This window comes from Mastomys coucha, unplaced genomic scaffold, assembly GCF_008632895.1.
Source record: "Mastomys coucha isolate ucsf_1 unplaced genomic scaffold, UCSF_Mcou_1 pScaffold5, whole genome shotgun sequence".
In the NCBI taxonomy this organism is placed as follows: Eukaryota; Metazoa; Chordata; class Mammalia; order Rodentia; family Muridae; genus Mastomys; species Mastomys coucha.
Window position 1 is genome coordinate 112,290,651 of NW_022196911.1, and position 27,913 is coordinate 112,318,563.

General features: G+C 55.2%; 3 protein-coding genes across 6 annotated transcripts in view; 2 read left to right on the forward strand and 1 right to left on the reverse strand.

Moving 5' to 3' along the window:
• Myo15b (myosin XVB) overlaps positions 1–12,272 on the forward strand; it is a 36,865-nt gene extending 24,593 nt beyond the window's left edge. Inside the window, 36 exon segments of the mRNA XM_031354088.1 lie at positions 589–750; positions 904–992; positions 1,076–1,173; positions 1,295–1,376; positions 1,585–1,683; positions 1,835–1,938; positions 2,037–2,228; positions 2,385–2,463; positions 2,617–2,716; positions 2,762–2,897; positions 2,931–3,094; positions 3,176–3,263; positions 3,379–3,604; positions 4,078–4,190; positions 4,406–4,465; positions 4,982–5,057; positions 5,152–5,270; positions 5,624–5,742; positions 5,820–5,961; positions 6,088–6,199; positions 6,283–6,446; positions 6,787–6,929; positions 7,093–7,156; positions 7,248–7,320; positions 7,620–7,696; positions 9,535–9,605; positions 9,692–9,807; positions 9,891–9,985; positions 10,106–10,183; positions 10,270–10,366; positions 10,468–10,613; positions 10,768–10,886; positions 11,151–11,284; positions 11,452–11,585; positions 11,706–11,846; positions 11,944–12,272. Coding sequence (XP_031209948.1) covers positions 589–750; positions 904–992; positions 1,076–1,173; positions 1,295–1,376; positions 1,585–1,683; positions 1,835–1,938; positions 2,037–2,228; positions 2,385–2,463; positions 2,617–2,716; positions 2,762–2,897; positions 2,931–3,094; positions 3,176–3,263; positions 3,379–3,604; positions 4,078–4,190; positions 4,406–4,465; positions 4,982–5,057; positions 5,152–5,270; positions 5,624–5,742; positions 5,820–5,961; positions 6,088–6,199; positions 6,283–6,446; positions 6,787–6,929; positions 7,093–7,156; positions 7,248–7,320; positions 7,620–7,696; positions 9,535–9,605; positions 9,692–9,807; positions 9,891–9,985; positions 10,106–10,183; positions 10,270–10,366; positions 10,468–10,613; positions 10,768–10,886; positions 11,151–11,284; positions 11,452–11,585; positions 11,706–11,846; positions 11,944–12,015 — 4,084 coding nt within the window. The 3' untranslated portion in view covers positions 12,016–12,272.
• Positions 12,273–12,283: 11 nt separating this feature from the next.
• Recql5 (RecQ like helicase 5) overlaps positions 12,284–27,913 on the reverse strand; it is a 39,911-nt gene continuing 24,281 nt past the window's right edge. For 2 of the 3 annotated variants that reach the window (XM_031350501.1, XM_031350499.1), the window contains 12 exons: positions 16,696–16,914; positions 16,430–16,541; positions 15,783–15,819; positions 15,609–15,667; positions 15,432–15,505; positions 15,129–15,222; positions 14,711–14,845; positions 13,904–14,415; positions 13,645–13,735; positions 13,191–13,415; positions 12,971–13,040; positions 12,284–12,868 (listed from right to left, as the gene is read on the reverse strand). In XM_031350501.1, coding sequence (XP_031206361.1) covers positions 12,768–12,868; positions 12,971–13,040; positions 13,191–13,415; positions 13,645–13,735; positions 13,904–14,415; positions 14,711–14,845; positions 15,129–15,222; positions 15,432–15,505; positions 15,609–15,667; positions 15,783–15,819; positions 16,430–16,541; positions 16,696–16,914 — 1,729 coding nt within the window. In that variant the 3' untranslated portion in view covers positions 12,284–12,767. The remainder of the gene's footprint in view (positions 12,869–12,970; positions 13,041–13,190; positions 13,416–13,644; positions 13,736–13,903; positions 14,416–14,710; positions 14,846–15,128; positions 15,223–15,431; positions 15,506–15,608; positions 15,668–15,782; positions 15,820–16,429; positions 16,542–16,695; positions 16,915–27,913) is intronic. The other variant, XM_031350500.1, reaches the window with a different exon arrangement.
• Smim5 (small integral membrane protein 5) lies at positions 19,974–26,311 on the forward strand. Of its 2 annotated transcripts, XM_031350503.1 has the most exons (4): positions 19,974–20,272; positions 23,072–23,228; positions 25,213–25,360; positions 25,754–26,311. In XM_031350503.1, the coding sequence occupies exons 3-4, from the start codon at positions 25,234–25,236 to the stop codon at positions 25,861–25,863; spliced, it is 237 nt and encodes a 78-aa protein (XP_031206363.1). In that variant the 5' UTR covers positions 19,974–20,272; positions 23,072–23,228; positions 25,213–25,233; the 3' UTR covers positions 25,864–26,311. The 2 variants fall into 2 exon arrangements, with proteins under 2 accessions (XP_031206363.1, XP_031206364.1); XM_031350504.1 differs by lacking the exons at positions 19,974–20,272; positions 23,072–23,228 and having other exon boundaries at positions 24,818–25,360.

Here is a 27,913-nt window from a genome sequence, read left to right on the forward strand (position 1 = left end):
GTCTTTAATCCCAGCACTTGGGAGGCAGAGGCAGGCGGATTTCTGAGTTCAAGGCCAGCCTGGTCTACAGGGTGAGTTCCAGGACAGCCAGGGCTACACAGAGAAAACCTGTCTCGAAAAACAAAAACAAAATCTCTAAAATTATATGTAAGTACACTGTAGCTGACTTCAGACACGCCTGAAGAGGGCGTCAGATCTCATTATGGGTGGTTGTGAGCCACCTTGTGGTTGCTGGGATTTGAACTCGGGACCTTCAGAAGAGCATCAGTGCTCTTAACCGCTGAGCTATCTCACCAGCCCTGAAAACAGAGATTCTAAATGACGGGCCCTGTGACAGCATAAGGCCCAGATCCTAACTCTACTGGCAAGCGAATGGGATATTAGAACCTGGAGAAAACCAGTAGGGCTTTGAGGTGCAAATAGGAGTCTCAATCTGAGACTCCTGAGCGAGGCTGAGCTCCTGGCTCACATGTGGGATGGGGACATCATTAGGAAGGGCTCCCGCCCTCAGAGACTGCTCTCCATTCCTGAAGGGTCCTCATCTGCCTATTCCTGATCACCTCCATGTTTCTCCCCTGTCCCACCCAGAGGCCTGGAGGCGCCCCCTCGTGGCTGGTCTGTGTCACTGCATTCTGGGGATGCTTGGCAGGACTTACCTGGCTGTGACTTTGTCTTGGACCTGATAGGCCAGATTGAGGATTTGGGAGACCCAGCTGGGCCCCACAACTACCCCATCGCTCCTCTCGATTTGTATGTACCACCCATCTGCCCTGTCCCCAGCCGGTACGCCCACCTTCCCATCGCGTGGTGCATAGATGTTGAATGCCTCCTACCTTACAGTCTGCACTCCTCTTAGAGGCGATGCCCACAGCAGTCCCTTAGCTGGGCCCACTCTTTCCACAGAGCTGAGAGCATCCCGCCAGCCCCTGGTGTCCAGGCTCCTCCCCTGCCCCCAGGACTCCCTCCAGGTCCAGCCCCAACACTGCCCAGCAGCTGCCCTCCAGGTAAGACACACTGAGGTTGGCAGAGTGCTGGGAATGGGCTCAGGGGTGGCCTCTCAGCCCTCTGGATGCAGGAACTTACTCTTGCCCAACAGGTGAGGCCCGTAAGCCGGGGAACCTGGATGGTTTCTTGGATCACATCTTTGAGCCAGTGTTCTCTCCGGGTTTCAGTGTGAGCGGCCTACCCACCTTCCCCTTTGCTTTGGGGCTGGGGCTGGGGCTGGGACTCTGGGGCCTGGCCACTCCTGTTCCTCCTAGGCTCTAGCTTCTGACACTGCACATTGTCTCTTCAGGATCTGGAACAAGGCTGGGCCCTAAGCAGACGCATGAAGGGAGGGGGCTCTATTGGGCCTACCCAGCAGGGCTACCCCATGGGTGAGTAGAGATGGTGCCTCTCTAGGGCATCACAGGCCCCACATCACAGGCAAGGGCACTCTGAATCTCCACAGGCAGCTGAGATGGGAGCTCTGGCAGCTCCGGCCAGAACCCCAGCAGCCAATGCTTTCCTTTTTTGCCTGGTGCTGGAGGGAGGAGGTGTGTGTGGGCCAAATAGGACTGGCCCTGAGAGAACCTGTTCCCTTAGTGTACCCAGGTATGGTGCAGGCACCCAGCTACCAGCCCGCTATGATACCCGCACAGATGCCCATGATGCCAGCCATGGGCACAGTCCCAACCATGCCAGGTGAGGCTGGGTTAAGGGAACTGGGAGCGAAGCTCTCAGGACTAAAGGTTTGGGGGAGGGTCCTGATGGGAGACCAGATGGTGCCTAGGACCAAGAGATTCCAATCTGGCCATGGCACTTACCTACTCTGGACATCTGCTGTTCTTTATAGCCATGATGGTGCCACCCCAGCCACAGCCTCTGATGCCCAGCTTGGACTCAAGGCAGCTGGCAGTACAGCAGCAAAACTTCATTAACCAGCAGGCGATGATTCTGGTAGGAACCATGGCCAGGCAGTGGGGCTGCCTGGAGCGTGCGGGCATGGGGTGGGGCCAGCCCAGGCTCTTATTGGGCTTGTCTTTCCTTTTCCCAAGGCCCAGCAGATGACCACCCAGGCCATGAGCCTGTCCCTGGAGCAGCAGAATCAGAGGCGCCAGCTTCCAGCTCAGGCCTCGGGGGCCACCTCCCAGCCTCCACCCTCAACCATTGCTCCCAAGGCCAAGAAGCCTCCTGCCCCCCAAGAGAAGCCAGAGAGTGACCTAGAACCTTCAGATGTTTGCTTGAGAGTAAGAAATCTAGGCTAGGCAGAGCTCTGGGTCAGGGCTGGTCTGGTGTGGGAGGGGTGGCAAGATGGAGTCTGAGAAGCTACCAGAAGGGGATGTCGTGAGGACAGGGGCATGGCCCTCTAGGGGCCGCTCTTCATTTCGTCCTTCTGCCAGGAGGACGCTCCAGAGGAGGCTCAGAGCAAGCCTCAGCGCCCCAGGAGCTTCCAACAGAAACGGGACTATTTCCAGAAGATGGGTGAGTGTGCTCAGGGTGGCAGCCATGTCATTAACTGATGCCCGTAGCCTGGGGAGGCGACACTGCACTCTGCTCCTGTCACTGTGGCCAGGAGCCCAGGGAAGCAGCCCAGGCAAGCACAGGTGACAGAGGAGCCACCTGTGGCATTTTCAGGGCAAGAGCCGATCAAGGTGAAGACGGTGAAGCCCCCAGCCAAGGTTCAGATCCCCCAGGAGGAGACAGAGGAGGAGGAAGAGGAGGAAGCAGCGGGTAGGTGTGGTAGGCTGTGGCTCCCCTGGTTCCCATAGCGAGTGTACAGTGTTCAATTGTCTTCTTTCTTCCTGGCAGGGTTGTCCCCTCCTCCTCCTCTTCCTCCCCCAGTTGTGAAGAAGCCGCTGAAGCAAAGTAGGCCCAAAGCTGTAAAGGAGGATGATGTGGAACCGGCACAGGAGGAAGTGCCCACCCAGGGCGGGGTTCCCACGGTGCAGAGCTCCAACTCCACACCTCAGCGCCCGAAACCCAGTAGGGCACCCCTGGTGCAGAGCTCCAACTCCACCCCTCAGCGCCCAGAACCCAGCAGGGAAATCCGCAACATCATCCGCATGTACCAGAGCCGCCCAGGGCCTGTGCCTGTGCCTGTACAACCCACCAGGTAGCCCCTGGGGTACGCGGCCAGAGCTGTTCCTCTCCTCAGGGATCGCCCTATGCACTAACCTTCTCTCTCTTCCACGAGGCCCATTAAAACTTTTCAGAAGAAAAACGACCCTAAGGATGAGGCCTTGGCTAAGTTAGGAATAAATGGCGCCCACTCGCCGCTGTCGGTGAGCCCCGCCCCCAACCATCCAGCTTCTACAGGGCGTGGGCTGATTTGCTCAAGAATCCTGGGCTTTCAGGGTAAACTTGTCCTTGACCGTAGGCTTGTGCCTTCTCCTGCAGACATCGCCTAACCAAGGAAAGAGCTCTCCGCCGGCTGTGGTTCCTCGACCCAAGGCTCGACCTCGACTTGAGCCCTCCCTGTCCATCCAGGAAAAGCAGGGGCCCCTTCGGGACTTGTTTGGCCCAGGTAGCCCAAATCCACCAACAGCTCCAGCACCCCCGCCTCCACCAGCACTCCCACCGCCTCTGCCTGGGGAGCCCAAGACGCCTTCAGTGGAGTCTCCTGGTGAGGAATCCCCTTTCCAGTGTGGAGCCTCTTTGGGTTGGTAGTAGCACTCATGACGGCCTCTTGGGACTCATGGCAGAAGTCATCCCCATTTAGCTGAGGCCAGCTGTTTGAGCATCTGGACTTTGGAGCCTTTGCGGCCTGGATTCCTCATTCCTATCCCGGGTAGGGCAGAGGCACCTTGGAGCCTGTGTGGCACTAAAGGACTGACTTTTATAGGGTGTTGTCCTTGATGTAGACATGACAGATGTGTGTTTTGATCGGGGCAGGGAAGGGTGGAGACTCAGTGGCTGTAGCTGACATGGTCAGGGACACTAGGAAAAACTCAGGACCAGAAACAAAGGCAGGATAATGGCAGGAGTCACAGCTGAAGTGGTTGGAGGCTGAGAAAACCAGGCCAGAATGAGGGTCTCTGGCACCTCAGTCCCAGCTCTGTCGGCCCTCATCTTAAGGTTCTCCTCTCTCTCTGGCAGCCTTGGCAGAGCCCATGGAGGACAAGGGCATCTCTACAAAGCTCCTTGTGCCCTCTGGAAGTGTGTGCTTCTCCTATGCCAGTGCACCCTGGAAGTTGTTCTTACGCAAGGAGGTGGGCACGGGGGTAGGGTGGGATCTTGGGCTTCTGGGGCTGGCACTGGCAGGGCAGTGGTGGGTTGTGTGAGATCCTGGCCCAAAATCCCAGTGCACCCCCTCCCACACGAACCACTTTTTCAAAGCTGGTTTTTGTGGCTGGGCCTGGGAGGGTAGAAGAAGGATGGGAGGACACAGCCCGGTGTGAGCTCTGCTCTCTCCATTGTGCCGTAGGTGTTCTACCCCCGGGAGAACTTCAGCCATCCATATTGCCTCAATCTCCTCTGCCAGCAGGTGAGGGCCTGGCCAACCACCAACCTGCCACCCCCACCAACCCACCACACCCACAGAGCACCCAGAGAGCACCCAGAGAGCATTGCCTTTGTGTGGAGCACTGCCTCACTGGATCCTTACAAAACTAAGTGACCGACTTAGTTTTGCAAATGAGAGGGCCAAAGTATTCATGGCCCAGGCTGTAGCACACACTAGATGTGGTGGCTTTTGGCTGGGCAGTGTATCTCAGCTGATACACTATGCCAACGGCAGCAGCAGACCATGGTGTTGAAGGAAGGAGTGTGGTGGGTGTGGGGTGGGGAAGGAAGAGCTCTAGGTCTGGACACGATCCCAGGCTTTAGGAGCCTCTGTGTTGTCCTCCATCCCTCTGCCTGTCCCCGTGTCTCTAGCCAGACTCAGCCAGCACTGCTGGGTTATGTATGCACCACCACTGGCCCCTGTGCATCGCACACCCATACTGCTGTGGATGAGTTCTGGTCTCCGCACCTGACGCTGACCACCTTGCTCTGCCCACAGATCCTGCGGGACACCTTCACAGAGTCCTGCACCCGGATCTCACAGGAGGAGCGGCACAAAATGAAAGGCTTTCTGGGTATGGGTCCTCAGAGCTGGGGTGTGGGGGTTGGCCCTGCCCCAGAGGTGAAGTGTCATGGGTGCAAGGACATCATGAACCCTCCTGCCCACAGGAGACTTGGAGGTGGGCCTGGACTCCCTTGACGTTGCAGAAGACAGCATCAAAAAACGCATTGTGGTTGCTGCCCGGGACAACTGGGCCAATTACTTCTCACGCATCTTCCCAGTCTCGGTCAGTGGCTCGCTGTTTTTTTTCTTTTTTTTTTAAAGATTTATTTATTATTATAAATGAGTACACTGTAGCTGTCCCCAGACCACCAGAAGAGGGTGTCAGATTTCACCACGGGTGGTTGTGAGCCACCATGTGGTTGCTGGGACTTGAACCCACGACCTTCTGAAGAGCCGTCGGTGCTCTTACCCTCCGAGCCATCTCGCCAGCCCCCCCCCCCCCCCCCCCCCCCCCCCCCCCCCCCCCCGGTGGCTTGGGTTTAAGGAGTGTGACTCAGCTCAGCTGTGGAACTCTGTGCTCAGGGGCTCCAGACATCTGAGCCGGGAGTGTGACTGACCCACTCGCCTTCCTGACAGGGCGAGAGTGGCAGTGATGTACAGCTGCTGGGTGTGTCTCACCGGGGACTGAGGCTGCTGAAGGTGACCCAGAGCCCGAGCTTCCACCTGGACCAGCTGAAGATACTCTGCTCCTACAGGTAAGCTGGTGCGGTGCCTGGGCCTGACCTGGGTGGCCAGGGTCGGTCTCTAGCTCATACCCTGGCTCTATACACAGCTACGCTGAGGTCCTGGCTGTGCAGTGCAGGGGCCGATCCACCCTGGAGCTGTCACTGGACAATGAGCAGCTGATACTGCACACAGCCTGGGCGAGGGCCATCAAGGCCATGGTGGAACAGTTCCTGAGCGACCTCAGGAAGGCAAGTGTGGGCTGGCTTGGGCGGCCTGGTGCTCCCGAGTTGAGTTTAAGTCGAGGTTCCTAGTACTCTTGGGTTACTGGGTGGGAGGCCGTCCAGGCAGGCTGTGGCTCACCCACCTACCCGCAGGACTCCGGCTATGTCATTGCCCTGCGCAGCTACATCACCGATGACAACGCCCTCCTCAGTTTCCACCGTGGGGACCTCATTAGGCTACTGCCAGTGGCCGCTCTGGAACCAGGTATCCCCAGGGCTGGCAGAGGGAGGCTGCCATGGAGGGAGAGGGATGAGGTAGGTGAACCATCGTTTGGGAATGCCTTCTAGGCTGGCAGTTCGGTTCTGCCGGGGGCCGCTCTGGACTCTTTCCTGTTGACATGGTGCAGCCAGCTGCTGCCCCCGACCTCTCCTTTTCCCTGGGAAAGAAGAGAAACAGCTGGCAGCGCAAGAGTAAGCCGGGGCCAGCTCAAGAGGTGAGGAAGACAGAAATGGTGAAGTGACACAGGCCTAAGTTGGAGTCTCGGAAGGAAAGAGCAGGGTTGCTTCGGGTGCTGCCCACTTCCTGTGGCCTGGTGTTCAGTGCTCCATGTGTTCCTATCCTTATCCTCTCCTGACTTTTTACCATTTGTGAGACTGTAAGCCACACCCTCTGGTCCTTAGTTTGGTGTCTCCATAGAGGATGCTTAATAAATAACCTTGGCTTTCCTGGCTTCTGGTGGTGTCACTCCTCTTGGGTCTAATGGGTATGGGGACCAGGGTTTGAGACTGGGCATTGGGCCTCTGGGTAAGGTGGTGGGTACTGGGGTGGTACCAAATTTCCTGTGCTCCCAGCGCCCCACCCATCCCAGGAAACAAGAACCCAGTGAAGCCTCGGAGGCGCCCTCCTTTACAACCTACAGCTCTTCGTCTGCTGACTCCCACAACTACACCATGCAGGAATTTGCCCTGCGCTACTTCCGGAAGCCTCATACCTGGTGAGCGCCCTGAACCAATCCCTGTGTGCCTGTCTGTCCTCAGCTTTCCCCAGGAAAAGTCCCACGGAGTCACCAGGCCATTGGTCTTCCCATGGGCTTCATGACCTGGGACAAGGGCAAGACCAAGCGAGCCGGGCTGGTTTTTTTCCTCTGCCCTCTACAGGCTGGCCCAGATGAGTAGAGACACCAAAGAGAAGGCCGTCGCCAACCTGATCCAGTATACTAAGGCAAGGGGCCTGGTGAGGGAGGAGTCTAGCCCTAGGATCTGCCTTCTGGCTCCCACGGCCCTAGATGACAGCTAAGGCTCTCTGGCTACAGGACCCCATCCAGGAATCCATCACCAGCTTCTGCAGTGAGGACACGAACAGTAAAGCTGTGGCTGGCTTCAAGGGTGAGTGGCTGCAGGCAGCCTTGGACCCCATGTGCACAGAGCTTTGTACCCGGGCACCTGGCTCCCCTCTTACTTTGAGCTCTCCCTGGATCTGCCCATCTGCCAATTTGGGAAGTTTGCCCCACCAGTTTGTGTCTCCATCCATGGGCTGTGTGGCATCTGGGGCAGCTGGCTGACCCTGGTACCCTCAGGGTTTCCCTGAGTCTATTTCTTCCTCAACCAAGTTAGAGACGACTGTCCACTCTGGTGTCAGATGTCAGGCCAGGCCCTGCTAACTGTGCTCCATGTCGTGCCCGCAGCTCTGATGCAGTTTATGGGGGACCAGCCCAAGCCCCGGGGCAAGGATCAGCTGGCTCTGCTCTATGAGCTGCTGAAGGTAAGCAAGAGCCATGTGCGAAGACCCAAAGCCCCCTGCCTGCCTTCCTGAATGGAACTCTACACACACACACACACACACACACATACACACACACACACACACACACACCAGTTTCTCAATTTTTTCAAAATGATTTATCTTCAAAACAGCTCACGCACTACTTTTCGGCTATTCCACTCTGCAAACCACAAATGCCTAAGAGCTGAGGGGTCCACTCTTTAGTTAGTGTGCTAGATTGAAAGTTAAAGTCCACATAAAGCCAATATTCAGCGAGGTGCTATAGGAACGAAGGTTAATGTGGCTCCTAGCTCCTGAGTTCACATTGCTGCCATCTGTGCCAGTGTGTCTACTCCCATACATTTCATACGTACAAGAGTGTGCACACACAGTGTGACTGTGCCAGTGTGTCTACTCCCATACATTTCATACATACAAGAGTATGCGTGTACACACACAGTGCGCCTGTGGAGGTAAGCGGGTAACTTGCGGGAGGTGATTCTCTATTATGTGGGTCTTGGGTATGGGACTTGGTCATCAGACTTCAAGGTAAGCATCGTTACCCACTGAGTCATCTTACCAACTCTACAAATACGTTTCAAAATACATTTTGTCTCCAGTTACTCCTAAACACTCAAAGCCGGCAACTAGGCATCCATAATGTGTGGAGGCTAAGCCATTGTAGGCTCCAGTCTCACAGGAGAGACAGGAGCAGTGCAAGAAAAGTGCTGGTGAGGTAGAAGCTTCGTGACTCTGTGTGCTCAGGCTATTATATTACATGGCTTTGATTTTCCAGTAAACCTATAACTTGTTGATGGGAATCGTTGCTCTATCTCACACGGTTACTCTGGCTGTTGCTTGATGCTCTAGGAATTTAAGGGGAAAGGAAGTCACTGTGATGACCCCGGGCGAAGGAGGGTCCTGGCCTGGGCCCAGAAGCAGCAGCAAAGAGGGGAGATGTAGGGTGGGGGTGGTGTGTCACAGAGCTTACTGTGAGTGTGAAGCCAGAGAGCAGAGACCAGCCTTCATGAGCAGGTGTAGGCTGGCAGAGGATCTGTTTTAGACATGGGAGGTGAATGGGGTGGCCTGGAATCCAAGAGACTCTAGACTGGAGGCAGAGACTGAACCAGATGGGAGAGCTGTAGAGGCCAAAGGCATGCAGCAGAGATGGGGAGTGAGCAAAGATAACCAAGAACACTCAGAGAAGCGGGTTAAAGGCACCAGTCTCAGCTGCCTCTCTCACTATGGCGCTAGAGAGCACTTGCTTAGCATTGTTACATTTTTATTCTGTGTAGGCACTCCAAGGCCAGAGGACAACCTGTGGAGGATCTGTTCTCGCCTTCCACCATGTGAATTACTGGGACGGGACTTAGTCAGGAATGTCCTCATACCCACTGAGCCATTTTGCCAGCTCCTGTTCAGCATTCTTTTTAAGATTTACTCATGATTTATGGGTACCCACACATGCAGGTGACTGCAGAGGTTAGGAGAGGGTGTTAGAGCCCCTGAGGCCGGAGTTCTAGGTGATCTGCCTGACATGGTGTTGGGAACTAAACTCTAACCTTCTAAAAACAGGAGCAGCAAGAGCTCTTAACTGGGTTTTCTCTCCAGCCCCACTGTCTAGCATTCTGAAGGTCCTGGGTTCCATCTCCAATGGAGTATAAAAATCAGTGACCAGTTGGGTTGGGTAAAAGCTGGCAGCTGTTGAGGGCAAACAGAAGAGGTGACTGCTGGGATGTCACCTTTACTCAGGCCCCAGGCAGCCATCACTCCCAGCAGCTCCCTGGGCTCTGCTGGCCCGCCCTTGCCTTACCCACTCACTCTTCTCATCCCCACAGCTGTGCCAAGAGGACCTCAGGGATGAGATGTACTGCCAGGTCATCAAGCAAGTCACAGGACACCCCCAGCCGTGAGTGGGGTTTGTGGGGGAGGTAGGGGACGCAGGTGGGAACAGCCCTGCGGTTGGCCAGCCTGAAACCCAGCTCTGCCCTGCAGAACGCACTGTGCTCTGGGCTGGAGCATTCTAACCCTCTTCACGGGCTTCTTTGCACCATCTACCACGCTGATGCCTTATGTGACCAAGTTCCTGCAGGATTCCAGCCCCATCCAAGGTGCCTGGGCCAGGGTTGAGAATGCCCTGCCACATAAAGGGCTTGGACACACCTGTGACCTCCATCATTCTGGCTCTCTGCAGAGCTGGCCCGGACGAGCCAGGAGAACCTCCAGCGCACAGTTAAATATGGGGGACGCCAGCAGCTGCCATTACCTGGAGAAATGAATGCTTTTCTGGTACTAGGAGTGGACAGATGGGCCTTTCAGGACTCTCCTATAATGGGGTGGGATGGCGGTGCTGACAGGGGAGCAGGGACCTCTGATTGCTGAAGACTGACCTTACAACCTACCTGACAGAAAGGGCAAGCAGTTCGTTTGCTTCTAATTCACCTGCCTGGGGGTGTGGACTACAGGACGAATTCCCAGACATTCACGGTGAGCGGGGGCTACCAAGGAAAAGGGGCTTCATGCCTCCACTCTGGGCTCCAGTCTCCATCATCACAGCCTGTCCATGTGCCCAGGTGGCAGGGGAAGTGCTAGAGGAACTGTGTGGACAGATGGGCGTCCTGGACTCAGGGGAGGTGCAGGAATTTGCCCTCTTCCTCATCAAGGGAGAAGGTGAGCCCAGGGACAGCCTTCCCTGCCCAAGCCGCTGTCTACGCCACACAGACGCAGATTCTGTGTTGTCTGTGCTCAGTGCTGACATGGGCCTCATACAGGTGAGCTGGTTCGGCCGCTGTCGTCCCATGAGTACATCAACAATGTAATGACAGACCAGGACATGAGCCTTCATAGCCGGCGACTTGGCTGGGAGACTCCACTGCACTTTGATCACCCCACCTACACCGAAACCCACTATGGCCAGGTCAGCCCCTGCCCCCAAACTGCTGTGCAGTGGCACTGCTAAGAGCAGGGAGGTCCTGTCTGGGCAACCTCTAGACTCCCTTCTCCACAATGACGCTCTATGACAAGAAAAGTGGCCAGCTGCTGGGCGGTTGTGACACAGACCTCCTACCCAGGTGCTGCGGGACTACCTGCAAGGGAAGCTGATGGTCAGCGCCCAGGAAGAGGCTCTCCTTGCCCAGCTCGCTGCCTTCCAACACTTTGACAAAGCCAGCACAACTAGTCCTCCATCAGAGTGAGTGAACTCGGCTTAACCCCTCCCCCAAACCTGCCTACCACCTTCAGAGCCAAGACCCCTTCACTTAGCCTATCCTGACCAGACTGGCCTGGAGTAGTAAATACCTCTCCTCTCTTCCTGCCCCTCCCCAACCTGCTCCTGAGCAAGCCCCCAGGGTCCTTATCCATAATAGGTGCCGGTCATTATTTGGCACCACATGCTCCGCCCTGCACCGGGTGGTCCATGCCCACAAGCAGAACTGACCTTGGCTGTGCACCCTAGGCAAGAGCTGCTGACGTACATTCCCAAACCACTGCAACGGCAGGTGAACACAGCCAACATAAAGAGCTTGGTGAGCCAGGAGCTGAGGCAGATGCAAGAGTACAGCAAGCAGAAAGCACAGATTGGCTTTATCGGTAGGTCTACGTCAAGGTCTATATGTCAAGGGCCTACTGCCTGAGAGGGTCAAGGACTGGGAGGGGAGGGGTGAAGGTGGGAAGATGAGGAGGCCTCATCTTGCATAGCAAAGTGGAGTAGGTACCAGAGATGAGCAGCCAAGACCCTTGCTCTGTTCTCTACCCAGAGACCACGGCCCAGCTGCCCCTCTTTGGCTACACTGTGTATGTAGTGCTGAGAGTGAGTAAGCTGGTCCTCCCAGGACCAGTCCTCCTGGGGCTCAACCGCCAACACCTTGTTCTCATGGACCCCAGCTCTCAGGTAGGCAGAGTTCCTGTTCTTGTGTGGGCTGGGACACTCCCCGCCCCGGTCATTTCTCACACAATTCATTGCTACCCCCTCTGCCCGGGGAACCAATTTCTGGTCTATTTGCTGCCCCAGAAACTCTGCTGCTCCATCACCCTGAAAGACCTGCAGCGGCTCCACTTGCTGAGCCCGCTGCAGGAGGATGGGCCCCCTGGCCTAGAACTCAATTATGGCTCAGCTGACAACCCCAAGACCATCTGGTTGGAGCTGCCACAGGTGAGTGACCAAGCCTGTGGCCCCAAGGAAGGAGGTGTGTTTATTCAGCTGAGGTGGTGGGAGTGTGGAGCTGCACTGAGCCATCTCTGCATCGCAGGCCCAGGAGCTGCAGCACACCATCATCTTCCTGCTAGGCAGCATGTCCTCTCAGTGGCCAGGGCTCCTCTGAGGAGGATGGAGAGAAGGCAGCCGCCTTGCACTGCACAGTCTGCCTTGGTCCTGCTCTGAACCTGCAGCACAACCCAGCGTGGAAGCCATAAGGCAGGGCTTGTGACTTCACCTGGGCGAGTAAGCAGATGTGCTCCCTCTGAGGCGGACTGGAACAAGAGTTGGGGCCGTGGCACTGGGTGTGGGCATATGATGGCCAGCCTGGGGAGATGATGCCCACTTGGCTCTAAAGCAGCACAAGTAAAACACCCAAGGAAAGACTGCGTGTGTGTCTCCACAAGGAGGGCTTTATTCTCGCAAACATCTCACTTGGGCCTGGGCTTCCTGGGCGGCAGAGCTCAGAGCTTAGAGAACGGCTGCTTCTCTCCCAGTGAACTCTGCTAGGACAAGGCCTACCGCCTGGCAGCTCATGGAAGAGGGCAGTGAAGGACCAGAATGGGTCTCACCCTGGTAGAGAACCTAAGTATAATACAGGAGGCCCATTGGTCACGTCCCCCACTACCCCCGCCATGGCAGCAGCCATATTATCTGGACCTTCTAATCTGGGGATGTGGCCATGAAGGTCAGGAAAGCAGGCTGCACGAAAGGACACGAGGGTTTAAACGGGAAGGTGGGCTGACCTCTGACATCCTTCTTCATTTGGGTGTCTAGTGACACCTCCAGAGTGAGGTTTGGGCATGGGGAGAAAGACCCTGAGAAAGCTGGTGGCAAAGAGGGCAGGAGGGAGAGGCAGGCCTGTCCAGCCAGCTGCAGTCATCGTTGTGGGCCACACAGGCCATGCCAGTCGGCTTCACTCTCACACCGGGCACGATTGTGAAAGAACTGCTTGATGAGGCTCTGGGCCTCTTCCTTCACTGCAGATGGGTAGGGGACACAGGGGACAGTAAGAACTGGACTCTGGGCAGCAGCCCCTCCCCTTTGCACAGTGCCCTGGCCCTGGCCCAGCTGGCACTCACCACTCGTTCCAGGAGAGAGCTGCCGAGCCAGCAAATGTGAGATGTGGCGGGCAAAGCCCTTAAACAAGTCCTGGAAAGCAAAGGGAAAAGAGGAGCCACCGAGGGCATGGCAGGTAGAGTGGGCAGCAGCTGCTCTGCCTTCTTCATTCAGGGTACACAGTCCTTGCTAGCCCCAACCTCCCCTACACTGACCCGAGTACTCCAGGCCTATTCAACCTACCTTGGATAGAAACCTGCCCTCCTTGTAGAAGGGGGTCAGGTACCTGACCACAATGTCTGCCGCCTCCTTCAGGGAGATGCCAGATGCTGAGAGCTGGCAAGTTTCTCCAGCCACTTTGTTCTCAGTGCTGGGATCACTAGCCAAGGCATTGCCCTTGGCTGCAGCCAAGATGGAGGACTTGATTGAGGGGCGAAGCCTCTTCTGCGCCCTCTGTTCTGGGTGGTCCTGTAGAGGGCCATAGCACGTAGGGTTACTCTGGGGGTCCCCTTTATTGGCTCCACCCCCTCTTCTTGAAGGAAGCCTACACTTTAGTGCCATGTGCCTTTTCTCCAGCCCATCCCACCTGCTGCTAGAGTATGAGAAGTGATTTTCCCTGAACCCCTGACCAGGGCAGGGCAGCTCCCCACCACCCCACCAGTCTCCCCTTTCCCCTAAGCTCCCAGCCCTACAGTACCTGCTGTGGTCTGGGCCGCTTGGATGTCTGGGTTTCCTTTAGAGGGCTAGGCTGACCTTCCGGGAAGCTCTGGTCTCCGAGTGAGCAGGTGCTGGCCAGAGGGAAGAAGGCATCAGAAGTCTGGGTCTAGCCACACTCTCAACCCAGGCTCCCAGCTGGGCCCACTATGGAATGAGCTTCAAGTTTCACAGGCCCAGGTAGCACAGGGGTCAGATGCTGCTATAAGAACTATGAGGATTCCTCGATACCCAAATCTTACCTTGGCTTCTCCCTGGGACACTCAGTCTGAAATACAGCCACCAAATGTCCCTGGGCTCCAAGCTCTTCTGTGCATTTCCCTGGGACATCCCCACAGGAGGGGCTGCCATCTTCTGGTCTTGGGACTGAAGCAGGGAGAGGTGGACATTCTGTTCTTTGACAGAGGAATCGAGTGATACTCTGGGAATCCTTAAGGGCTGCTGTGGCTAGGAGCTGCTGTTTCCTGCTGGCTCTAGCCTTGGCTCTGCCCTGGGAAGACCCTTTTGTCCTCGTCTCAGGTGAGGGATCCCCACAATTAGCACTGCTTCCAGGAGCCTCTTCTTGGTACCCAGGGCAGGGCCTGCTCCTATCTTCATCCTGAAGGTCACAGACCCAGCCTGGGGGCTCCTGTTCACCCTCCAGCACAGCCTCTGGGGCTTGCTTCTGGGTCTGAGACTTTTCCAACAGTTCTGTGGCCGTCTGGAATGGGCAGGGGCCTTTGGGGAAGCCAGCTCCTACTCTCTTGGGTTTGAGCTGTGAGAAGAAAGAAGTCGTCATAAGGCTTAAAACCCCAGACCCTCCTCAAGGGCAGCTGTGGTGAGAGGGTCTCAGGAATGCAAGAAGCTGAACAGGACACACTGGGGACCAGGCTGACGGGATTAGAGGGCCCACCGGCAGATGATGCACAGGAGGCAGAGCACCGCTGCTCTGTGACCCTTTCTGACACCTGGGTTGAGCAGGGCTGTGACGCCAGGAGAGGAGTGTGTCCCACTAGAGGGCAGTGGAGCCTTCCCTGAACCTAGGCCGACAGTGGGTCCCTGCTGCTCACCGAGTACACATGTGAGGTTGGTGGGATGTCATAGTCATTGGGCTCCAAGAGCTCAGCCACAGCCCCGCGGCTCTTGGTGCCACTTTCCATGTCATAGAGCTGGCCATCCTTGGAGGCTTTGTGGATCTCAGCTACCTAAAGAGGAACAGGGGAGACTGTGGCACTCACAAGCTACTGCTTAGCTCAGTGCCCACCCTCCAATTCTGCTGTGCTTAGACGCAGCACAGCTTGGAGCAGATGCCAGGGAAGCCTGAGTTCTCACTGGGATAGCTACACCTCCAGTCAGCCGATGACAAGCCTCACTGGGGTCAATGACTCCAGGCCAGCAGGCTGGCAGATGGCCTCTGAGTATGAAGAGGCTGCTCTGCCTTACCCTAAGCCCATGAACATGTACTACCTGGTTGCACCCTTGGCTTACCTTCTTCAGAACACTGGCCTTGTACAGATTGACCATCTTGGCATTCCGGAATGTCTCATGCTCCAGTTCCACAGCCTTGGCCTGCAGGTCAGCTCTATAGGAAGAAACAAGCACAGGAGAACAGGCGGGCCTAGTGAGGATGGGCACATGGACTCTGCTGAGAATTCTCGAGGAGATGCTGGTGCACACCCATTAGGGCTGTAAGGACCAGGACCCATGGAGTAAGATGAGCCACAACTGCAGAGAGGCATTCTCTGAGGGAGCGATCCTTGGTTCCTACCCTGGTGATCTCAGGATGCTCACCCATGAGTGGAGCCTGCAGCCTGGTGGTTACTGTTCAGAGCCTCCTCCAGAAGTCTCAGGCAGTGCTCACGGGCCTATGAGAGAGAAGCCCAGTCACCCCCCTCAGGAGCAGGGAGGGGCCCCGAGGGCAAGTGAGGAGGGGGCCTGAGGGCAAGTGAAGAGCTGCCCCTCTCTTACCTTCACTGTGAGCTTAGGGATCCTCCTGCTTGAAGCCTCTCTCAGGGGACAGTCTTCGTCTGGGAACAGGGTAGACAAGGGTTTCCATCTGGCCAGCTCCCCCAGCCTTCCTGAGCCCTCCACCGTTTACCGCCGGGCACAGCACCCAAGCCCCTGCAGCATCTCTGTACCAACCTGGGGGTGTGAATTCTTCTATCTTGGGCTCTTTGCCCTGAAAGACAGATAGCAGGAGGGACATGAGACATCCTGTCCTGCTGCACGGCTAGAGGTGGTACTAAGGGGGACACCGAGGCCCTGCATGGGTCACTGGGTGCTGTTTTTTGTTTTTTAGGGGGCAGTGCCTTTCAGATAGTTGCTATATGGTCAGTCTCTGGCCTTGTACGCCAGCCTCCGCCTCCTAAGTGCTAGGGTTAGAGTTGTGCGTCACCATGCCAGCTTAGGTTTTTTGTTAACTTGACAGAAACTAGAGACATCTGGGAAGATGGACCCTCAGCTGAGGAACTGCCTCCCGCAGACTGGTCTGTGGGGACATTTTCTTGATGGATATGGAAGGCCCAGATTACTGTGGGTTGTACACTCCTGGGCAAGTGGTCCTGGGTTGTATACACCTGAACAAGGGAGCAGCATTTTTCCACAGTCTGGGCTTGAGTTCTGCCGCCAGGTTCCTGCTTGAGCTCCTGCCCTGACTTCCCCTGATGCTGGAAATGTCAGCCAAACAAACCCTTCCTTCCCATGTTGCTTTGGTCACACATGCGGTTTTCTCAGAGCAATAGTAACCAAATAGAGCCACTGAGCCCCGTCAAGGACTCTGCCCTCTTTACCTTGCGCAGGCTCATCTGTTTCTGATAGAAAAGATTCCATTCCCGCTTGTGGGCCTCATCTCTGCCCTCATCACCGCTACCTCCAGAACCTTCATCATACCTAAAGGACAGGCTAGGTGAGAGCAGCCATGGTCGGGCCTCTGCTTTTCCCCACTTGATGGGACAGTGATGTGCTGGCCCCAGGAAGATCATGTGTCACCCTGCGGGAAGGCCACCTTTGGCCTGGCTGGTACCATGCAATGACTATGCCTTTCATGGTTCCTCACCTGCTGAAGCCCCCACAGCCCCTGCGGCCTCCCTCATACAGCTCAGGATCGAAGCCATTTCCCTGGGAGGGCCCGATGCAGGTCTTGCTCCAGCTGCTGCTGCGCTCCAGGGCTTCAAGCTTCTTCCTTATGGCTGTAGGACTCTGGCAGTAGTCACAGCCTTTGGCACAGGCGGGTGGTGCATCCCCAAAGTACTTAGCAATGGCAGCATGGCGGCACCTAGAACAGGCAGTGCCGAGGGGCTGAGGGGCTGAGGCGGCCAGTGTTTGCTCATCCTTGTCTCCAAGCACTGGCTGGGTCACTATCCAGCACCACACTCGGGGATTCATGGCTTTCAAAAGTCTTTTTAGGCTTATTTTATGTGTCTGAGGAGATTGGGAGAGTGTCAGAGCACCTGGACCTTGTTACGGATGGTTGCGAGCCACCATGGGGTGCTGAGAACTGAACCTAGGGTGCTCTGTGAATTCAGCACACGCTCTTAACCTCTGAGCCGTCTTCCTCAGTCCCTGTCCATGGGGCTTGGGAAGCTGCCATTGCAGAGCTGGGGCAGGGAGCTGGAGTAGTTTCCATGCAGGCATGTAACACACTGGGCGGCTGCGATTCAGGATGTGAATCTCATTCTATTTGGTTTCCTGTGAGCTCTAGGGCCCTGCTCTTCCCTCTGCCCACGGAGCTGGAATGCCCTGGAGAGTCAGGCTCTGCCACCAAGGCCACATCAGGTAGGCATTTCACCCTGAATGCCTCTGTCCTCTGCTGTGGAGCACAACAGTGCTCCATCAGGCTGTGAGCATGGACGAGACACTCCACAGCAAGTGTTCCTCGCTGTGGGGGAGGAGGAGAGCCCAGGAGAGAGCCTAGCCTGCCTTTAATACTTGTTTCTTTCTTTTTCTTCCCAGTTATTGTGAGACAGGGTCTCACTATGTAGCAAGGGCCCAGAGCTCACTGAGTCCTCATCACAGTAGACTGGGATAGCCTCAGAGCTCAGAAATCTGCCTCTGCCACACCTAGTCTTTTGTTTCTTTTTAAGATGGGGTCTCCGGGCTGGTGAGATGGCTCAGCGGGTAAGAGCACTGACTGCTCTTCCAAAGGTCCTGAGTTCAAATCCCAGCAACCACATTGTGGCTCACAACCACCTGTAATGAGGTCTGATGCCCTCTTCTGGTGCATCTGAAGACATTAGTGTACTTATTTATAATAAATAAAGAAAGAAAGAAAGAAAGAAAGAAAGAAAACTCTAAAAAATAAAAAATAGGGTCTCACTACAGCTCAGGGTGTGGCTTTAAACTCATGAGCTTCCTGCTTCGGATTCCTGAGTTCTAGGACTGCAGGCATGAGCTCCCACAAGCAGCTCATGCCTGATCTTATCTTCCCTTAGAGACATCTAGCTTCCCCCGGCCCCTACCCACCATGAGCTCTTTTGCCCTGAACTGAGGGCTGTACCTGGCATAGCTCCAAGAGCGGATGACTCCCAACCTGTGGGCCTGGGGGCTGAATGACCTTTCACAGGGTTTACCTAAGACTATCCACCCAAAACATAGTATACTTCTTAACAGTAGCAAAGTTACAGTTATAAAGTAGTAATGAAAATGATGTATGGTTGGGGGTCACCACAGCATGAGGAAAGCCGAGAGCCACTGTGCTAGAGGCACAGCAAGGCTGAGAGCGGCCATCATGCCTAGTCACTAGTGAGCCCACTTAGCCAGAGAGATCCATCCTCACTAGAGCCTCCCTCTCCCCTTCTAACTCCAGATGATCCCCTGTGGATACCCACCCTCTGCCCGAGCTAGTGCAGGCCAGTCTCTCTTCTGATCCCCAGGTCGAGGCCCTGGGAGAGTCTACTGTTCTATCAGGGTCCTTACAAACAGCGATTCCTAGTGCCAGAGATGTGGTATAGGGTTGGGCACCAGAGGAAAGACATCAAAGGCAAAGCCATTGGAGCAGACTGGCGGGCACTAATGGCGTCAGACCAGAGGGGTTTTTGGTGTGAATACTGCTTGCGGATCTGACCCCACAGCAGGCTATTGTAATGAAAGCAAATTGCAACGCAACCTTCTAAGGAACTAGGGTCCCTCCAGCAAAGCGAAGAACAGCCCTAAAACTGCATAGAAGTGGCAGGAGACAGCTGCGACGGCCACTGGGGGCGCTCTTGCAGCCAGCTCCCACTGACACTGAATGTACACGACAAATGCTCCCTCTGCTCTAGACTGCTGCCTGTACAGTGGCCTGTCCCGTCTCGGAGAAGCTTTGGCATCTAGACACTGTGACCATATGGTTGTCTGCACCCTGCCCCCAAGCCCTGGCTCACTGGGGTTTTGTGCTCAGATTCAAAGGGCTCCATTGACTGCAGAGCTGAGATCAGTTCTCCCTCTGCAGCCTGGTCTGCTGGTGGCAAGACCGACAAACATTAATAGGCCAACAGAGCCAGAGTGGAGACAGCTGAGCGCAGTGACACCAGCAGTGAGACCAGCAGTGAGACCAGCAGTGGCCTTTATCTTAGAAGGACACAAGGCCCCTCACCAAAACAAGCAGGCTACTTTTAAGATATCTAGGATCTTCATATCCCCCGCCCCCGATGCCCCTGAGTGCTGATGGCGGAATACTTGAAAGCTTGCTGACTTGCTTGGGTGGTCCTGTAGCCCCTGTTTTTCTTTCTGGGAGAGGGCAGAGGGAGCAGCCAGAGAGTGGCCCAAGAGACAGGCCAGGGTGGTCAGGGACACAAGCCAAAAAGGCCATCCAGAGGGTGGTGGGGCACTCAAGAGGGAGTCACTCCACCCTCTTCCTCCAGCAACCTCAGACGGAGCCCCCTGGGGTTATTTCCTCAGGGAACCACAGCCAACCACTTCTGTTTTAGCCCAGCCCCAGCCCTCCGCCTACAGCCTACAGCCTGGCCCACAGGCAGGAGGAGGGCAGAACAGGAGGAAGAGTAAGAGAGGGAACTGAGAGGGGATCCAGAGAGAGAGTGGACCTAGGCAGGGAAAGGGGTCCAGAGAGCAGAGTGGACCTAGGCAGGGAAAGGGGTCCAGAGAGAGAGTGGACCTAGACAGGGAAAGGGGTCCAGAGAGCAGGTGGACCTAGGCAGGGAAAGGGGTCCAGAGAGAGAGTGGACCTAGACAGGGAAAGGGGTCCAGAGAGCAGAGTGGACCTAGGCAGGGAAAGGGGTCCAGAGAGAGTGTGGACCTAGGCAGGGAAAGGGGTCCAGAGAGAGAGTGGACCTAGGCAGGGAAAGGGGTCCAGAGAGCAGAGTGGACCTAGGCAGGGAAAGGCACTGGGCGTGAAGGGCACGGCAAGCTCAGGGGAGGGCTCCTTTGGGCTCCTCCTCACAATCGTCATTGGATACCTAGATCTCCAGGACAACCAACAACAAGAAAGCTGAAGTGCTGTAGCTGGACAGCAGCTGGCTGTCAGCAGCCGGGAGCTAGCACCAGGAGGTGCCTGAGTGAGGAGCAGCCGCCTGTCAGGCAGGAAAGCAGCAGCGCTGGTGAAGAAGTCAAGGTGGTGGCCAAGGGACTTCCAGGAGATACACAGAGGCTCTATACTGGGGCACCTCTTCGTGGCTCCCCATTATCTGAGCTCCCAGGTAAGAGACACTGGCTAGAGGTGACAGGATCGGGAAAGGAGGGGAAGGGCAGCCGGGTCTCCTATCTCTGGCGAGGAGCCACAGCTCAGCATGAGCTCGGAGAGGAACGCCTTGGAGATACATTAGGCTGCTCTGCTCTGGGGATTTAGTCACCTCCTGTGTGCTCTTCCCCTGGGACCAGGCACTGGAGAAGTAGACTGACTGCACTGCTACTCGGTAGCATGGGGGCTAGGGGCTGCTGACTTACACATCAATTTAAACCCTTTCTATTCAGTGAGTTTAAAATAGGGCCCCCATGCTTGCTGAGCCTCCATTTCCCCAAGGATTAGGGCTGAGCCCTCCCTGGTTCTCAGGAAGGCTCAGAATAAGGTATGTCCAGCCTGTTCAATGGCCTCTGTCCCCCGGGATAGAGATGAACCGGCAGCAGAATAACCTACTTGGGTGCTGGACAAAGGCAGCAGTTTCCATGTCTTTTGGGGTTCTGACCTGCTCACTGCTGTGTGCTTTCAGGTCAGGATCGGCCTAGGGAGGGGTCTCTGTACCCACTTAGATTCTCAGGACCCCCTTGATCCTCCTTTGGCAATGATCTCTGAAAACTGAACCAGGGACATGCACCCCTAATTCAAAACCCAGGTTTGGAGAGGAGTTTGTGACTGCACGGATGAGTTTTGGAAAAGACCCCAGGATTCTCCTCCAGACTGACCATTCTAATGGTTGCCCGAGACAGTTCTTCGGTTCATTCCTCGGGCAGTGAAAGCACAGCCTTCTTGGGAGGGCCTCAGGAGAGGAGGCTGCTAGCCCCTCCTGCCTCCTGTCCTCACACTGAGGTTCAAGTCCCCGTGAGACGTTCCTTCCAAAGCAAACACGCTGTTATCCAGTATGGAAACCAAGGGGAGGGCCCAGTGTCTCTGGCTCAGCAGAGGAAGTACACTGTGGCTTGTGTGGGGCTGGGAAGCTAACTCCTGTGCTAATACTGACAAGTGTGCAGCGGAGGGACACACGGGCTGCAGCAGTCCCTGAGCTCAGAGGGAGGCCCAGCTTCCATGGTACAGAAGAAGAGCTCGCTTAGTTTCTCATGACCACCAGAGCAGGAAGTCTTCTCCCTTGTCTGGAACACTTGGGGGCCAGGGCAGCAGAACCACCAAGGCTTCAAGCACCCACTTTTGATTCCAAACTGGAGCCCCAGAAGAGATGGAGTCCCTCAAACACTCAGCAGGGTACAGAGTGGGCATTTCCGCCCTGCTGGGCAGGCTCTGACCTCTCGGGTCTCTCACATCTGTTGATGATGTCTCATTTAAGATGCTCCTCAACAAGACAAAAGTGGCCGAGAGCCCCCATGACAAAACGGCAGGGTAATCGGTGATACTCTTATCAGGCACAGACACACTGCTGCCCTCATCCACGTGGGGGGCTCGGACGATCGAGTTTACAGAGGAAGTAGAGAAGCTGTGGTGCTGAGTTGCGGCTGTCTGGCTTATAGGACAGCCACTTACTGTACTGAACCTCCATGTCACACGCCACACCCAGGAACACCAATCAGTCCCTCTAGTTTGGCCAGTTTCCTTCTCTGTTGTGCTAGCCCTCTCTGACCACTGTGGAGCATCCACAGAAGGTTCCAAATCTGCTGGACAAGCAGCCTGGGCAACAGGTGGGCCTCAGTGGCAGCCAAGCCTGTCCCCCCTTCCTGGACCACAGGAAGCTACCATTTGCTCTACCAAACATGGCATTAAGAGAGGCTCTAGGTGCCGGACAGTGGTGGTGCACGCCTTTAATCCCAGGACTTGGGAGGCAGAGACAGGTGGATTTCTGAGTTCGAGGCCAGCCTGGTCTACAGAGTGAGTTCCAGGACAGCCAGGGCTACATAGAGAAAAGAAACTCTGTCTTGAAAAACCGAGAGGTGGGGGGAAGGCTCTAGTTCCCCCAGGTTTGGGCATAAAGTATGGCTTAGAAATAATTGGGTGAACCTGGGACTGATCGTCCAGGAAACACAAAATTACTAGTAGCTTTGCTTGGCTTCACCCAAACCTAGGGGATATCCAGTCAACAGGGGCCAGCTCTAGAGCTCTCTCTCCCCTGACCACTGCTGGGGAACAAGGTCACCTGACAACCCCTGGTTATATTGGGCACCAAGTGTCTGTTGGCTCTGCTTTAAATAGCCCACTGGGAAGATGCCTGGAGACCTGCTGGAATGTGCCTCTTTCTTCTTTGGAGAACAAGACCCCTTTGCTCCCCCTTCTGAAATGTGCTTGTTATGTTGGGTCAGAGCTTAAAATAACAAAACATCAACTGCCAAGCAAAGAGGGTTCCTCTTCAGCCCTTTGAGGGCAGAGAGCATTGCAGCCCCACTTCTGCTGGTAAAGCAGACAAGACCTAATGCTCCAGGTTACATCCCAAGGCTGGCATAGGTGCCCACGTCCCACCTAGCTTCCAGTGGGGCTGACTATAGAAGCCCTGAGCACAAAGTCATGAGGCTGCCCATGCTAGGTGGTCCACATTCTTATTATAGAGAAGAGCTCAGGTGCATGGGGCACAAGTCTGCAGTTCTCCAACTCTACAAGCCATGCAGAGTGCAGAGAACAGTGGGGAAAACACATGAGAAGCTGGGAGTAACTCTGAGAGCTGGACCTTTTGATCAACAAATCCTGACTGCCCTGCACAGCAGGTCCAGCCCCAGCCTACTGCCTCTTCCTGCTCTGGGAACTGGATATTGCTAGACCCTTCAGCTAGACCTAGGCTCCCAAGCCCACCAACCCTGACAAGGCTGGCGCCTCTCTCACCCTAACCACTGTCTCTCTCTAGGTCTCAGGACGTGGCACACAAGTGAGAAAGCTCTCCTGACCACCAACCTCCTGCCTGCTTCTGCTTTTAAGGAGTGTCTCCATTGGGTTCGGAGGCAATGTGGGCACAGTGCCAGTCAAGCTGAACAAGCCAGACCAAACCTAGGTGAAGAGGGAGGGTAAGCAACCACAGTCCTGGTTCTGAACCCCATGCACACTCTTTCTGGGGGCTGGGGGAGGAATGTTCCAGAGGTCCCAGGGCAGGAGAGCGAATCCATCACTGTCCTTTTGCAAGCATGTTCCAGCTGGCTAAAGGCAGCATCTCCTTTGGTCTCACCAGAAGGAACGGTCTTAGGTTCACAACAGCAGGACACATGTATCTGTGCCTTTAGTGGCAACACATGCAGTTTTCAAAAAGCCTGGTGTGCCCTACTCTGGTGCTGATGAACAGATAACAATCAATGCCCCAGTTCCACAGAGGTGGTATTGACTGTGCTCAGCCCATGGGCTTCCAAATAGCTATAGTCTGGTTCTTACACAGTCAGGCAGGCCTCTATGAAGAGGATATGGGCAGCAGGAGGGGCACTGGCTAGGCTCATCTTGTCTTTTCCTGGCACCTGTCAGGCCTCACCCAGAGAAAGTTCCTGGAGCCAGGCCCCTCCCTAGGGCTTCTCACCTCCACTACAGCACAGAGATAAAGAGCCTGTCCACGCACAGGACGGGGAGGGGTTGAGATAGCATGACTGCAGCAGGTGATGGCAAATGAAGTTAGAGAAGGCACCACAGGACTGGCATGCAGCTCCATGGTACGTATTTGCCTTGTGAGGAAGGTCCCGGAGTCCATTCCCCACAGCACAAAAGTGAAAATAAACCAAACATACAACAAATTCAGAGCTGCACCGTGTACTTAGAAAGGAAATTCAGATATTTGGTAGCCGTGGTCCAGTTCCTGAAGAAGAGCAGCAGCCAGGGCCTACGTGACTGAGGGGGACTCGGAGAAGGGTCAAAGGGTCTGGCCTTCTACACTGGGCAGCTATAGGCAGCCAGGCCTCTCACTCTCAGAGGCTGCACAACACAGGCAGAGAGCACATGTGTAGGATGACCCTATCACATGACCTGCAGGGTAGTTTTAGACCTGCTATGTGCCAGGCAGGAGTGCTGGGAGTGACCGGTGTCACACACCACAGCAAAAGGAACCACCTGCCCGGTTGAGACCTGGGCCAAGGTGACAATCATCAAAGATACGCCCATGGTCACCTGCTCCTACCCCTCAGGAAGAACCAGTCTGATTGAACTGGCACAAGGCTGTCCCTGTTCTTGTAAGGGGCGGAGGACAGATGTAAGGGCGGAGGCATTTATGTTCAAGGCCTCAATGCAAACTCTGCTGAGAACTCTGCCTAGGCTCTGTCCAGGAGCCCTGGACAGTCAGCACTCTGCATACAGGCCTTTTCTGGTTACAACAGAACAGGTCCAGGCCAGGAGGGGAAGAGTTGGTTAGCCAGTCCTATCTGGATGAGGCCTCCAGGGAATACTGTGTGGTCCTTCCTTGCTTACATGACAGTAATATGAGTGAAGACATTGGCCTGGGGGGAGAAGGGGGATGTTTTCTTGGGGACTTCAAGCCATAATCTCTCCTTCTACAGCTGATCCCAGCTAGAGTCCTCATGAACCTGTTCTTGGAGTCTGACTCTCCTCCCACACAGAATCCTAAGGCCTGTCTTGTCCCCCTGAGGGTATCTAAGGGAGGCACCTGAAAAAATCAGAGGCGGGCCAGGGAGCTGTGTCAGCTGAGGCACCCCAGCAAAAACCTAGTGCTGGTGTCTCAAGACAAAGGAACGCAACAGTATGGTCTTGCCATCTGATGGTCAGAACCTTCACCAACTGCAGCCTTATCCGACAGCCCCTCAGAGGCTCTCTCCAGGTCACGTTTGTCACGAGGCTTCCCTGCCTGGGGTGGCTCCAGCCAGGTGTGGGCTGAGGGCTCCGGCTGAGCAGACCTCCGTGACCCCGTCTCCCTCCCTGGGATGCACCCTGGTACAGGGCTGAGACAGACAAACCTGTTCTGCAGGCTATGGTGGGAGAGGCTGGTTCACTGGAGCTAACTCCCAGCCAGGGAGCAGCCCGGCAGGGACTCTGGGCTTCTCACTGTCTCTGTGGTTATAGACCGGCAGGAGCCCTACCAACATGGCAGCCACAGACTTTGTGGGGGAGATTCGCTCTGTGGGAGAGCGGCTGCTGCTGAAACTGCAACAACTCCCTCAGGCGGAGCCCGTGGAGCTCGTGGCCTTCTCCATCATCGTTCTTTTCACAGGCAAGTGGGGCATCTATCCTGACCCTTTAACTCTGTCCCCTCAGTGTCCCATAGGCTCTTCCCAATACCTGGGAGACCAACCCATGGTGCCAGCTGGAAGGCCGGCGAGTCTCCTTCAGATAAGGAGGAAAAGCAGTGTCCCAGAGGAAGCTAAGGGATTTGCCACATCCTCTGGCACTGCCTAAGTTGTTAGGCAGTACTGGGAACCGGAAACCACCAGGTGTCAGCCACAAGTTGAAAGGAGTCAAAAGGAGCCCAGAGGCAGTGGAGCAAGAGACAGCAGGACCCTCAGCCTCTCCTGTCCTTCAGTGGGTAGGGAGGGGGAGGTTCTCCAGGAGGGCGGGCATCACTTCTTTCCTGGCCTTTCAGCTCTGGGCCATTCTCTCCCCTCAGCTACCGTCTTAGTGCTGCTGTTGATAGCCTGCAGCTGCTGTTGTGTCCACTGCTGCTGCTCTGAGAGGAGAGACGGGAAGACCCCGGTGCGGCCCAGAAAACCCAGATGAGAAACAACAGCAAGAGGAGAAGCTGAAGAGAAGCTGGTCAAGAGCCTTCCAGTATGGTGACACAGGCTATCACCATGGCCACCTATTCCTCCAGACAACGGCTACCTGGCCCCAGTTCTGGCACTTCCCGGGGCGACAGGTCAGACATCTGGAGCCTTATCAAGGAAACAAGTGTTGTTCAATCTGCTGGTGGCACAGTGCTTAGCTGGAGCTGACTGTTGACACTAAGAACACCACCTGGGCCTTCAGCTAAGCTGACCTTTTAAGGCCCCATACTTCAACACTTGTTGGGGGCTCTGACGACTTATGCCAAAGAGAAGTTAGCTAATCGGGGATTTTGTGCAATTTATTAGATCTCCAAGCCTCTTGCTGAGGGGGAGGAACATGGCAGTATTCTGGTTGAAATTTGTCTGCTTATTTCCAAGTAAACACTTTTTGGTTATGTGTTTATGAGGTTTGGCTGGGCTCTGTATATCAGGAGGGCAGTGCCAGAATTCCAGGGGCATGGCCGTTGACTGTTCTTTTCCGGGCTACTGCTCTTTGTGTGCCCATGAAAGCTGGAAAATCACACAAGGGCATCAAGGCCACAGAGCCAGAGGAGCGACACTGGCACCATTCCTGGCTGGCATCATTTATCACGTGCTGGTTTCCAGACCCCTACTCTACTGAGTGATGGAGGCTGTTGCCCTGGGACAGGTGGTAGGCCCAGGAATACCTCTTAACATTTCCTGCTGTCCTAACTTCTGTCTAGATAGCTCACACTAGCAGCCTCAGGTCACTGGACCCTCCCACATGTCTGCAGTTGAAAAAGGTAAGGCTCTTGGCACTGTCTACCATCCTGTGCCTTGCTCCTATTGTGTGCCATCTGGACTCTGCTCACACACCCTCAGCTGACACCTGCCAGCTTTGTGACCCAATCCTCTTAAGCTCGGTCTCCTTCTGGTGAGATGGTTACTCATGGCATCTGCTTCCTGGGATGTGCTAAGAGTACAGAGCAAGGCAGTCTAGTCTAACAGTGCTGGACATGCTCTAGAACTCTGTAATTGGGAATTCTGTCACCACACCCTAAGCAGGCTAACCAGAGTACACGGGCCCATTTTAAAGAACGGTACTGCTGAGACGCGGTCATGCTGCCTCCCCCCAGGTTACACATCTACAAAACTCAATGTGGAGGAGGGGACAGTCAACAGGAGCAGGACTGGGGGACAGACATGTCAACAGGAGCAGGACTGGGCTCTCTAGCCATCAAAGGCTCTGATCACTCACTTCTGACTCCTCAGTCTCTAGAGCAGAGCCCACCTTCCTTGAAGACAGGTCAGAGAGAGAGGACATCAGCCCCTGCTGCCGCTAGCTAGCAATCCAGCCATACAGGCAGCCACACTTCTCGCTGGCCGACTCTGCGTACACAGTTGCCTGATGGCTTTGGGTTTGGGTTCTTGGAGAACCAGAAAGAGTTTCCAAACAAAGAAAAGAAATCTAAGACTCCACCTGTCCTTGGCTCCTAAAAATTGGGAGTCAGAGTGGAACAAGCCTTACTCTAATTTTGATGCCACAGTGGGAAGTGGCACCAGTCACTGCTGACCTGGGCTGTCAGAGGATCACTGCTGACCACAGAAGAGGCATACAGCAGACTGATCAAACTTAGGTTAGGTCCTAACTGTCACTATCCTATGCCATTCAAGAGCAAGCCACCTCAGTGTCTCACCAGTTTCCCCGTGGCCTTCCTTCTCACATGGCCTCTGTTCTAGCAGTATCTGTTCTCAGTTCCTCAGAAGATGAGAGAGCTGCCTGAACTTTATGCCTTATTGCAAAACCAAGACAAGAACCTGGCAGAGCAGACCAATTTTGTGAAATATAATATTTTCAAAGCAATTTTATAACAAAATCCATCATACTGACATGAGTATTATAAATTTCTTATCATAAAATATGTGCACAGATTAATTTTGTCCTCTTCTTTGGGCCCTGGTTCATGCCATGGAATGCTATTCCTACCTCAAGTCTCTCTCTCTCTCTCTCTCTCTCTCTCTCTCTCTCTCTCTCTCTCTCT